At 48.0% G+C, this 13,167-nt stretch overlaps 1 protein-coding gene across 1 annotated transcript in view; it reads left to right on the top strand.

Annotated features, from left to right (window-relative positions):
• Positions 1-13,167, top strand: part of LOC146210030 (uncharacterized) — a 317,294-nt gene that overhangs the window by 12,916 nt on the left and 291,211 nt on the right. The window contains exons 2-4 of the mRNA XM_084581616.1: positions 994-1,127; positions 3,761-3,962; positions 4,908-5,017. Coding sequence (XP_084437742.1) covers positions 994-1,127; positions 3,761-3,962; positions 4,908-5,017 — 446 coding nt within the window. The remainder of the gene's footprint in view (positions 1-993; positions 1,128-3,760; positions 3,963-4,907; positions 5,018-13,167) is intronic.

Below are 13,167 nucleotides of genomic sequence, written 5' to 3' on the forward strand. Positions count from 1 at the left end.
CGATATATATTAACACTCCGCTTCGCGTCTTTTAATTGGATCTTTTTATGACTAAGCACTAAATATATAGGTAAGTTGTCACTAATATGTGTTTGAAGAACTCCTGAACTGATAGGCACATTTATAGTGTTTGTGATAAAAATGTCTACGAGTGTGGATGTACCATGCTGTATACGAGTAGGTTGCTCTATGATATTAGTGAACGCGTTAGTTTCTAAAGTGCAGCACAATTCTTCATTTTGTGGGGACGACTGCAGAAGGTCAATGTTCAAGTCTCCGCCGAGAATTAGTTTGCAGTCGTTTTCGTTAACCCTACTTAGAAATGCTTCAAGAAACGGAAAAAAAGCACTATTTCTACCTTTAGGCGGACGGTATTCCACAGAAACAATAGTCATATTACATCTCAAAGTTAGCGTTTTGTAATCATCAGCTATAAGAGAAAAAGAGTCAACAATGTCGCAATGAAATGCATCTTTCACTAACAGCATTACACCACCCCCTATCCTCCCATTGCGATTCAAGTGGAAGGTTTGATAGCCGTGCACACGAAGTGCTTCTGAATCATGGATATCAACTTGCGTGTTTACCAGCTTCCGATTATAAGCAAGAGCTACATCTAATGGCCAGAAGTTTGTGTGCTAAAAGTCTTTTTTTTTTCAATGGCGAATATTGCATGTCTACTTGTCACTGAAACTGTTGGCAACTGCATGTAGTTACCTAAGATGCCTAGGGTATATAGTACAGCACTGCAGATATTTCGTCATTCCAGGCGCTCAATACCGCAGCAATGAGTTTTGACACAATGTAGCTCTGCATTGTGACACAGTACTTCATTCATTGACAACAGCCCGTCAAGCAAAGGAAGCATAGCAGCCTTTTGCGGGCCAACCAAATGGGACATTTTGCTCGCAGACAGCTGCATCACTTCCGCGTCGTCGGCTGCCGGCAGCCGATACCTCCACGAGCTGTAACGCGCCCAATCCGTGCACGCAGGCGCAGAAAGGCTGAAGGCGTGCATCGAGAACAACGTGCTCTACTCGCCGCATTCTAAAATCAACGTGCCTGTCTGCTCAATATACACGGCTGTCAAGTCCTTCCTAGGCGCTGCCGGTTCCAAGCTTGCCGCGGTGAGTATAGTCACTGCTGTCCTGCCCAAGGGAGCAGGCCCACAGTCAGGCGCTGAAAGAACAATATTGGCGTGTTGTCATCGATTTCCGCAGAGTTCCAGGTCAACGTCTGGGGAGACTATCCATTTTATCTTGAACAATGGGCGAGTTTACCTTGTCAGCTTGTAACGCAGGTGCGGAGTCTAGCGGGTCCAATATTTTTAAGGCCATATCGGTCTCCGGTTAACCGATTATGCTAAACTTACTCCCTACTTAGGCACCAGGTATGCGACCAGACTTGAAGCGACTACCGCACATCTCCCTTTTTCATGGGTACAATATTTTTGGCGGGAAATGTCCAGTAGGACATTCTTCGATTTAAGAGATATCTGGTTTTGTTAAAAATATGTGATAATTTTATTTCTCTTCATAAAGGGGTCATGCCACGGTCATTCAATATATTGCAGCTTTGTAGTCTGGCAGATAATACTGAACCTTACTAACTTATTTCCGAAATTTGAGCGCCCTAGACGAATTCTTTATTTTGAAATAAGTGATTGAAGTTTACATCGCGAAGTTCCTCCCACCGAGAGCGATCGCCATGCTGAGGCGATTGGTGACCTCACAGACGTACCCTGTGTCGACTGCTGCTGTGCCGGCTGCGGTAAGCTGCCGGTAGACTACTATATGTTCACGCTTGCTCAAAGACCAGCATGACTCCGAATGAGTGTACTCTGAAAACAGAACACAGACTGTAGTGAAGCGCGATTTAGTTCTTGTCCACATATCTGCCTTCAGTGCGGTCGTCGCCATCCTCCGTGGCAGCACTGTCTCCACCGCCGCAAACACCGTCGCCGCGCCGGCTGTGCCCTTCGACCCTTCCGCAAACTTCCGCGCCAGTGGTACGGCATATCCCTTGAGCCTGTGTCAGAAAATCATGCTAAAATATGTTTTTCTACTAATAACTCTATGCCCCGGAAAAGGCAATCTAAAAAATAAATGCTTTTTGAGAAATGTTGACGCATGCGATGGTAATTTTTGCTTAAAGCCGCATAGCAGCTTCCCCTGTTGCGGTGCCCGTGTTCGCGTACGTGAGCTCAACTGCTAGGGCGTCGTCGAAAATAATTATTTCTTTCACTACAGAACAGTGGATTGAGAGGCAGTTTCATGACTGATTGGCCCTTTTACCTAAACGCCTCGCTGATCCCTTACAAAGTGCCGTCCGCTATGGCTTCGATACTAAGCAATGTAGGCCTAGCGACGATTAGGGAGAAGCTGATGGCCAGGCGCCGTACGTCTTCAGCCGTGTTCGCGGGCGGAATCATCGCTCTCAGCTGACTGTATGATGTGCTATAAACCTCATGAGCTTATCGTCTACTTTCATGATGCGGCTGTTGCCAGACTTGGGCCTAACAACGAGCAGCGTGAGAACTATACGGGACGGGGTATTGAGCGCCTCCATGTTGCGCGCCACACCTTATACACTACGCTGCTGTGCTGTCAGGCGGTGCCCGAAGACTGTGCAAAAGCGCCGACGGACGGCACTCTATGCTCATTGTATGTGTTGCTTTCGAGACGTGTTTCAATGTACAGTGCTTTGCATGAAAGGGCCAGCTCATACGGGACGCCGACATCTTCCTGAATCCCCTGCACAGGCGTCTCTATTGCTTATGTTAATAGCGCTCAACGGGATCGAAAAGCAGCTTGCGGTAACCGTAGTTGGTGGCATGGCTGCGGTTTGGTCCGCCGCATAGCGTCGCGCAGGGCCCCTTGATAGCGTTATCGCGGTTGACGCTGCTCGTGCACAGAGCATGCAGCAGACGACGCGGCGTCGTTTTAGGTCGTCACCGGCTACGCCGCTGGCCCCTGCTCGCGAAGAAATGAAAATACTAATTTTAAAAATATCTGCAGCTACGAAACTTTAAGGTTTTGTTGCTTGACACATCGGGAAAAAGGTGCAATAGACGGTTTATATTCCGAAATTGGTGTCATGACCCCTTTAATGTAAGGTATATGTGAGTGCCTAACGGTGTAGTTTTGCCTGGGTTGGAGTTTCCAGCAATTTATTCAGCAACGCTTTCACAACACTTCAACAATACTTCTTATGACATATTAATGACTGTTATTCTGGCTCTTCGGAAACGTTTTCCTAATTTTGCCAGCGGATTACATATATTGCACTTCAGGTTGTCCGCTCGCATGGCTAAAAGGACTTATCTCACTCCTTCGACCCCTCATCGAGTAGTGTGAGATGGACCAATGGGTTCTGTCAAATTACGCAGTGAGTAAAGGACAAAAGATAAAAACTTTTCTTTACCACGCACCTCGTTATGCTGTTATCGCATAGTTTTAAAACAAGAGACGAGACCCATTTATCCTCGTTAGATAAAGGCTTTACTCGTGCCTTCAAAGAAGAGCACTAAAAAATCCGTTTCTATGATGTTCCCCATTCTAAGGAAATCACGTCCTTGTCCTAAAAATACTACTATCCTGATGTATACAATACTATGGTGCAAGGCACGTGTAGCTTTGACGGACATATCCGGTTGCTTCTTCTGGCAGTGAACAAATCAGAATGAAATACGTTCATAGTAGGGAAAGTGAGGTGAGGAAGCACAGGAGACTCCACCAAATGAGACACTGCGCACGCGCAGGTAGACTACACGCGTAGCTACACTCGCCAGGAGCTACTACGCGCCCTGGAGCGCTACGCAGCGGGTTTCCAGTCACTGGGGCTGCGCCCAGGCCACCACGTCTGCGTCTACCTTCGAAATTCCGTCGACAGCTTCGTCGTGGTCTTCGCACTGGTGTTTGCTGGCGCCACAGTTGTGCTGTGCAACACCTCGCTCAAGCAGCGTGAGTGAACTTTCAAGAGTTGCATGACAGCTCTCACGTGAAGGCCATAAAAGACCTTCACTGCTCTCTAGCCTTTCAAACTGGGCGGGATCAGCCCCGAATTGCAGGACTGTCCTATATGAAAAAATCTGGCTTGCATTTTTGACGCCGTTCATGTGAACCACAACACCCGAAGAAAACGTTTTCTATTTTTGTATTCCCATCCCATGAAAAGGCAGTCAGGTGGGGAACAACGTAAGGTGGTGGACGGGCAGGCATTGTTATTTTCGGAGACGTAAAATGCGACACGGTGAAGTACAACGGAAATAAAGCAGATATTTTCATTCAGAGCAATGTCAAAAGAGTGTCTGGCCCCTTATTGGTCCTTAATAGGAAATGTAAACGAAAAGGGCACTGGAAGCGAAAAAGTGTACAATTTCTTTCCCCACATAGACGCGAGATTATTGCACCATTCCTTTCTCTGCCGTTTGCCGAATTATTGTAAATGGCAGTTTTCATCGTAAAAGATGGTCATATGAAAGCACCTCTGGCTGTCTCCCTTGTGGGCAGTTTCATCTCGCGGAATACATTGTAACTTGCAGTTCACTTCATGCATACGTTGCGGTAATTTAAGGAGATAACGCTTTAGTTCTTGGCGATTATGTAGAGTAGTCTGGGATAGTCTACCAGATAATGGCTTACGAGTTGTTTCATGAGAGCTACATGCAGTCAGCATCTTTGCTAATGGATTCCTGGATTCTGATTAAAGACACGGCTTGAATAGAGAAGCTGATGCTATTTATTGGACAGGTTGTTCATTTTCCTTTCTGTTAAAAGTTCTTCTTTTGAAGTAAAACGCATAGCAAATACTTCTGATAAATGCATGTTGAGAACTCTATCGGGTGTCAGCTATCTTTAGAGTCCAGGTCAAATAGTTGCTATAGTTCTACTTTTTTCATCCCGCAGGAGAACTACGAGCTCGCATGAAGGACAGCGACTGTACGCACGTGGTGACGGACCCCCCGAATGCAGAGAAGCTGCTGCCTGCCTGCAACGATTCCAACATACCCGACAAGGTGACTGGGGACATGCGCATTTCAGCTGCGCGGTCGACACGCCTATGTGATTAACCAGCAGGGCTGATACGCAACGTATCTTGGGCTCTGCTGTGAACTGCATGCTGGCACTTCTAGCATTGAGAGCATTTTATTCGCTGCGATTTCGTACCTGTCTGGTCTTGCGTACGCCTTCATACGCCTGGTCTTGCGAAAGCAGTAAGTGTCAGAGAATTTGTAAGAAAAAAACATGATTCCAGCCACATTCTCTAGTTATATTTACACCATGAAAAAGTGAGCAGGTACATTCCTTCCTTTGGAAATTTTTCGCATGGTAAGTGAGAAGACCATAGGCACTAAAGAAAAGACAGGCGTAATAACACTGAAATCAACTTTTTATTGGGGCCATAGCCTTCCATACTATTCATACCAGTTCACGGATTGTGATCAAATGATGCCGACCGTCGCGTTCGAAGTCGCGGTGGGAGAAAGAAAAGCGCTCCGTCGGCGCGCCTGTGCTACGTCGAGATAACTGCCACAAGTGTGCGTCGCTAGTAGCCGCATTTTGTTTTAGTGTGCTACGTTTTCCGCTAATTCTGCTGGTGTTTCTATTGGGCGCGAGCGCCACCACTGTAGCGAACGGCGCTAGTGTCGACCTGTGGAAGCAAAACGGATCACGTGACCACTCTTACTGCTGCTGAAGCAGACGCTCGATTGAATTTCGGCATTTTAAAAGCTAATAGTAGCGTTTATTTCTATAGGCATAGTGCTAGCGCACAAGGAGGACACACACTGCGGGTAGGCGGACAGGACAAACGCTAGTCCTGTCCATTTGCATTCCACATTTATCGAATTTAATCATTTCAGTGCATTCTGTGAACAGGGCGTTTTTAAGATGTTTTTATCACTTCTGACGCGACTGCAGTTGAAAGCAGCGGCAGCGGAGCATGTTAAGGTGGAGGGAAGGGAAAAAAAAAGGAAAACGAAAAAAAAAATGAGAAAAAAAAACATCAACTAGCGTTTGTCCTGTCCGCCTATCCGCAGCGTGTGTCCTCCTTGTGCGCTAGCACCATGCCTGAATTCGTCCACCAACTAGCCCAGTTAAGAGTACTTCTATAGCTTTGGTTGATAAACAGTTCCAGCCTTGCACGTTTTGACCTTGCATCGTTACTGAGGCTGCTGAAGTTTATTTAGGCTGTTGCTACGGTCAGTTACTGCTCTGTACCCGGAGGTAAGCGAGGGATCCCGGCGCAGCCTCCATTGCTACCCGAAACATAATAAGCTCACATAATCTTCCTTAATCAAGATTTGAATGGGCAAAGAAGGGAGTGATCGTACTCATGATGCGCGCAGCAGACATTTCAGCGAGCAAGATTTCTTACATGGAGTTCGAGCTAACAGTTCGGTGAGCGGGAGAAGAAATCGCGCGCGTTTTAATTTGCGCTTATCACTTGTGAAGCTAACGATACTATTGCTGAAAGGGTGGAAAAGATCCTGGCTTCTTCATGGAACACTGCGCTCCCAAAGAAAGGAAGGATCGTGCAAAAGCCAGGGTCTCAATTATTCAAAATACCCCGCCGGGGCGGCGCAGTGGTTACGGCGCTCGACTACTGTTCCCAAGGATGCGGGATCGAATCCCGGCCTCGGCGGCCGCTTTTCGATGGGGGCGAAAAGCAAAGCGCCCGTGTACTGTGCGATGTCAGTGCACGTTAAAGAACCCCAGGTGGTCGAAATTTCCGGAGTCCTCCACTACGGCGTCTCTCATAGCCTGAGTTGCTTTGGGACGTTAAACCCGACAAACCAACCAACCAATTATTCTAAATGAACGCGTTGACACGGAAATTTCACTGAAGTGAACTAGAACCATCTCCCACCTCGGGCAGCGGTATGCATGGTGAGAAATGACGGTCTGTGAATAAACAAAAGATAATGCATTGCTTGCATGTTGTGATGTACTGGTCGAGGTATTCGTAAAAAAAAAAATCTACTGTGCGCGGGGAAAACAAATATCCCCTCTACAGAGTGCCAACGCCGGTAGTCATTGGGCAAGAATTCACTATGTGGAACTCACGTCTTCACACCTGCTATAAAAATTAACGTCATCCCCACAGTCAAACTTGTCTGCTCTACTACGTTCAAGGGAGCAGGCGAACTGCATGTGCCGCTACTGCCGGCGCTATGCGAAGGCGCTCAGCATCTGCCAGGTTTCTTTCTGATAGTCCTCTGCTCTTGCAGAGAAATCTTATTACCTGTTCAGTGACTGCTCACATCTGACTAGTTGTGTGGCAGCTTGAATTGATTTTTTTTTTCATAACAACAGCAATGCTGGAGCCAGGGCCCGTCGTCGTAGCACTGAAGCATGACAACTTCGATAACTCTGAATCAGTAAAGTGCTTTCTTGACAAACGAGTAGGTATAATACCTCAAATAAAGCTTATACAAGCCTAGACCGGGATGTATATTAAATAAATATATCAATGTAGTGCTAAAGCGCAAGCAAACTGCCTAGGGAAGAATCCTACAGCAGCAGTTCAACGCGGGTTATTCCACTTAGTTCGTCACGCGGACGCTTCCGAGAGGTGGATCCACGGTATGTCCTCGCGCCCAGTAGAGGAGTAGCACGAGATTTTGCGGCCTCTGTCAGCAGTAAACTGCAACATACAAATATGCCTGTTTTATATTTATTTAAGCGCCTGCCGAGGCTCAGGAATTTCATGCCACTTACAGCCCAAATAACTTAATTTCCGAATGCAGAGACACACGTCGCTGCTCGAGCAGCTATGGAAACGGCACCGCAGAAGCCTCCTGGGGTAGGCAGATTCGTTTTACAAAGAGCCGTTTAAACACTTCTTGTCGACAAGACAGATTCCTGGTTGTATGATCGGCAGCTTAGCTGACTATGGAATGGCGATGCCCTGGGACTACATCATGTATTCCCATCGACTTTAACTCCACACCGGTACCTTAAACAGCTGTCTTGAATATTTAGAGCATTTAGGAACGGCAAAATCAGCATAACTGTACGCTGACTGGAAATAAATATTTTCTACGTTGCTGCAGTTGTGGATAAGCGGCCACTAGGAAGGCATCACTATCCGGCTCCCCTAAATACTAGTAGTCAGAGGGGAGGTCATTAAACGAACGTTCCCCCTGCCAAAAATATTCGTTTCAAGTGCGCGATCATCGTGCATACACCAAAATAAAGTGCGCGTGCGAGGAGCACCATGTGAAAAGAGCGACAAAAAATGCCCCTAACAATGTTGCCCACTCAGGCGGTGGGAATACGTAAATGTTATACCAACTGGCTACGCCTTTTGGCTTTGTCGAATCGCATTCTTTACCGTACCTAAAAGAGCCAGAGTGGGTGGGTGAGAGGCCGAAAATTATGACGAGTTAGAAAACTAGATGTCTTGCTGCGTTAATAAGATTTCCCGAAAAGGGGTTCTGGCATGGGAATGCTTGCTATCGTGCGCGGGAAGTCATTGTTTATCATAAGCATCTATACTGACAGCGCTTCTTATACAACGGCCAGTGGCGAGCTGAAGGGCGCAAAATCAACACCACCAGTCGCCCTGCATCTGCGTGGCGATGTCACGGCCAGTTGTGAGCAGAGGGACGCGATATCGACACCACCAGTTACGCTGGTGATCCTAGCCGGTGCCCGCAGCCTTCTGTCGGCCAGCGTCTATGACCATTCAGCGGCTCTATTAACAACTTTCACCACATGCGTGCGGAATTAAATGAAGACGACCCTCTGCAGCTTCTCTAGTGTATCGAACATTTGTAAAGTTTATATACCGCGCGGTGATGTGGCGCTCAGGTTATTTTCTTTCCTTGTATGTTTGCGTCCTTTATTTCACATTCAGAAATAATAAAGCATTTACCCATCATCTTTAAGTGTGTAAATTGCTCACAGACCTTGGTGACTTCTAAATAAAGTGACATCTTGATCAGCACGACTACTAGGCTATTGAAATAACGTGCGCGTAGTGTCGCATAAATCTTAAACCCACGCGGGAATTTTAATATATTGTAGCAGTACAGAAGAAAATGAATCTTAGAACACAAGTGAAGAAGAAAGACGTTGGAAAAAAACTCTCGTGCCGGACGCGCTGCCGTTGACCAGCTGAGCTCCCTACCCTGTCGTCTTGTTGTTAAGCGCTCCAACGTCTTACCCCAGTTGTAACAAATTGGTGGTCAGGTGCTGGGTACGACTACCCTCAAGAAGCATTCTCAACCGCTGGAGCTTCATCGGAGCCGTCACATTTCTGGTCTCCCACCCTTTTCAGCAAAACTGCAGCAGACTACCGAGCAGCCCCGAACATCACGATGTGCCGCCGACCGATGTGCCGCCTCACGATGTGCCGCCGACCACCCCGAATGTGACGCTACCGTTTCATCAGCCTCGTTCCTTTGCCGGCCAAGCAGGGGAAGCTATTGATGACTGGCTCACTCATATGAACGTGTGACCCGCTATAACCGCTAGGATTCCGTGGCTAAACTAGCCAATGTTGTCTTTTTCTTGATGCAAACCGCCGTGATCTGGTATGAAAACCACGAGGACTCCCTGACCACTTGGGAATGTTTTCTCGAAGCACTCAAGGAATATTTCGGTGACCTAGCTGCAAAGAAGAAACAGGCCAAGCAGACACTTGGTCAGAGGGCCCAGGCAGCAGGAGAAACTTGCACCACCTACATCGAGGCCATACTCAAGTTGTACAAGACCGTCGACAGCAGGATGACGGAAGACGATAAAGTAGGCTATCTGCTCAAGGGAATTGCGGAAGACGCCTACCACTTCCTCATTGCCAAGGATAACTTGAGTTCGGTCTCTGAGGTTATCCGACACTGCTGAACATTCGAGACCCTAAAGACACTGCATTACACCGAAACTTGGATGGCTCGCAAATGTCACTACAGTGCGCTAGTATTGAAGAATCGCTATCTCAAAGCCTCCTGTGCACCATCCGTGAAATCGTTCGAGATGAGATGTTACGACGTGAGCAGCTTGCCCGACCCAGTGACTTCGGAGGTGACGTATATGCTCTTCCAACCGGTGGGGGTGCGTGCCCGCCGATGTCCATGAATGTCACCGATTTTGCCTGCCGCGAAGACCTGTACACCCCGCGACCAGGAGCCGAAGAGAGTTGCCAACAATTCTCTTACCATCAGCGTAGAAAGCCTCGCCTTTACACCAGTCGAACATCGCGCCGGTCGCCGGACAGCTACATCGTCCCGGAACCACAATCTAGATATTCGTCGCGGCCTACCATGCAGGAACCAGCTGACACACCACCTTTTGACCGACCTCTTCCGTTGTGCTACCGGTGTGGTGTCGCGGGTCACATTTCCCGCTCCTGCAACCGGCGCGCATCGTTCAGAAATCCCCCGATGGCATTGAACTGACGCACTGTCCAGCCCTACATCAACAGCTATCGGCCAGAACATCTCTCCCGGAAGGGCCGTTTTCAAAACGAAAGGCTGCGCAGCCATTCGCGAGCGTCTGAGCTTAGTGTGACGCCTCATTCGTCATTTCGTGTGCCTCGGTCCCCGTCTCCACGGCGCCGACCTCCGCTACCAATGCAGGAAAACTAGCCAGCGCCGCCAATGGAGGTGAGGTCGCTGGACAATGTGCGCTGCTACCTATTATTCCTCCGTCTGTGTGCATGTTAAAGAACAAGGTCAATGTGCTTGTTGATGGTTTCCCAACGATGGCGTTGGTAGACACTGGTGCTACAGTTTCAGTAATGAGTTTAGATTTTAAGAACCTTTTGAAAACCAAAGTTATGTTTGTTTGGGACCAAACTGCTAATTTTTATGGAGTAAGTGGAGAGTTATTGTATCTGGTTGTGGTATGCAGCGTTAATGTTTCTTTGGGGGGCACAGTATTTCCGGCGGAGTTTGCAGTACTGCCCCGATCTACACACGATGTGATCCTGGAAGTTGACTTCCTGCGTATGTGCGGCGCTACAGTTGATTGTCGAACGGGAGAGCTAAGAGTTAGTGGTTCTCTTGCGCGTGAACTTTTGGAAGAGACATCAGAATAATAAGACGTTGTGTGTAAGTGATGAAGTCGTCGTACCGCCACATTCTGCAGTGCGCGTCCAGGTGTCCTGCTCTCGTGCTATTAACGGCTCTTTTGAGGCTACTGTAGCACCTGTTAATTTACAGTGCGTACAGAAAAATGTGTTAGTGCCGCATTGTTTGTTTTGCGTGAAAGAGCCCCGACTGGGCTCTGGACTATAAATTGCTCACCGGAACCAGTTATTTTTTCAGCGGGCTCCAAACTAGCTTCATGTAGCGCAACTCTCCCGAATTGTGTAGCTGTCGTTACTCCTTCCCTAGGATAACCCCGCTACTAACTCACCTGCTGACGAAAAGCTTCTTCTGAAGATCAGCGCATGTTGAACACCTCACAACGACAGATATTGAAGAACCTCTTGTCCCGTCTTTAATTTCGTCTTTAATTTAATCCGATTCGTCAAAAGCCGTATTGTGTGTCGCCATCAGAGCGTAAGATCATCACCGAGCAAGTCCAAGGCATGTTGAACAGGGGCGTAATACAGGAATCCTCCAGTCCTTGGGCTGCTCCCGTGATATTGGTGAAGAAAAAAGACGGAACATGGAGGTTCTGCATTGACTATCGTCGCCTCAACTCCATCACTAAAAAGGATGTGTATCCTCTACCACGCATCGACGATGCCATAGATTGCCTTTTCTCCGCGTCTTATTTCTCTTCAGTTGATTTGCGATCGGGGTATTGGCAGATTCCGATGGACCCTGCTGACAAGGAAAAAACTGCATTTGTTACCCCGGACGGCCTATTTGAATTCAACGTGATCAAAAGCCGTACCGTGTGTCACCATCAGAGCGTAAGATCATCACCGAGCAAGTCCAAGACATGTTGAACAGGGGCGTAATACAGGAATCCTCCAGTCCTTGGGCTGCTCCCGTGATATTGGTGAAGAAAAAAGACGGAGCATGGAGGTTCTGCATTGACTATCGTCGCCTCAACTCCATCACTAAAAAGGATGTGTATCCTCTACCACGCATCGACGATGCCATAGATTGCCTTTTCTCCGCGTCTTATTTCTCTTCAGTTGATTTGCGATCGGGGTATTGGCAGATTCCGATGGACCCTGCTGACAAGGAAAAAACTGCATTTGTTACGCCGGACGGCCTATTTGAATTTAACGTGATGCCCTTCGACCTATGTAATGCGCCGGCCACATTTGAAAGATTTATGGACACAATACTTCGTGGCCTCAAGTGGGAAATCTGCATGTGCTATTTAGATGATGTTGGTATTTTTGGCCGGACGTTTACTGAACATAACACGCGACTCGCCATTGTTTTAGATTGTCTCCAGAAGGCTGGCCTTGTCCTGAATTCTAAAAAGTGCCGTTTTGGCGAACGTCAAGCGCTGGTACTCGGGCATCTCGTCGGCCGCGATGGAGTTCGGCCAGATCCAATGAAGACTGCAGCAGTTGCAGCATTCCAAAGACCCCGGACTCAAAGGAACTCTGCAGTTTTCTGGAGCTGTGTTCTTGCTTTCGACAATTCATCCCAAGTTTTGCCGACTTCGCCTACCCTCTGACATCCCTTCTACAAAAGGGCTTCCCTTTCGACTGGACCTCAGATTGTGACACGTCTTTCCGCCAGCTAAAGTTTCTGCTTACGTCACACGTCCCATACTACGGCACTTCAGCCCCTCCGCTCCCACTGAAGTCCACACTGATGCAAGTGGGATTGGTGTTGGCGCTGTGCTTGTGCAACGCTCGGCAACTGGCGAGCATGTAATTGCGTATGCAAGCCGTTCCCTCAGCAAATCTGAGCGTAACTACACTTTTACGGAGCAGGAGTGTCTCGCTGTAGTTTTCACTGTTCAGCGGTTTTGGTGCTACCTATATATACGCAATTTCACGGTCGTGACGGACCACCATGCTCTGTACTGGCTCATCAACCTTCGTGATAAATCTGATCGTCTGACACGCTGGGCCCTTCGTCTGCCGGAGTACGACTTCACTGTTTCGTGCAAGAGCGGCCGCAAACACGCCGATGCAGACTGTCTTTCACGTCTCGCTCTTCCTACGACCGAATATGACTCTGCTGATTTCGATCATCACATCGCCTCCTTCATGCCCGAGTTTCCCGACACCTTGACTCTGCGG

Source organism: Amblyomma maculatum, chromosome 1 (assembly GCF_055883805.1).
Source record: "Amblyomma maculatum isolate TAMU_Amacu chromosome 1, ASM5588380v1, whole genome shotgun sequence".
Lineage (NCBI taxonomy): Eukaryota > Metazoa > Arthropoda > Arachnida > Ixodida > Ixodidae > Amblyomma > Amblyomma maculatum.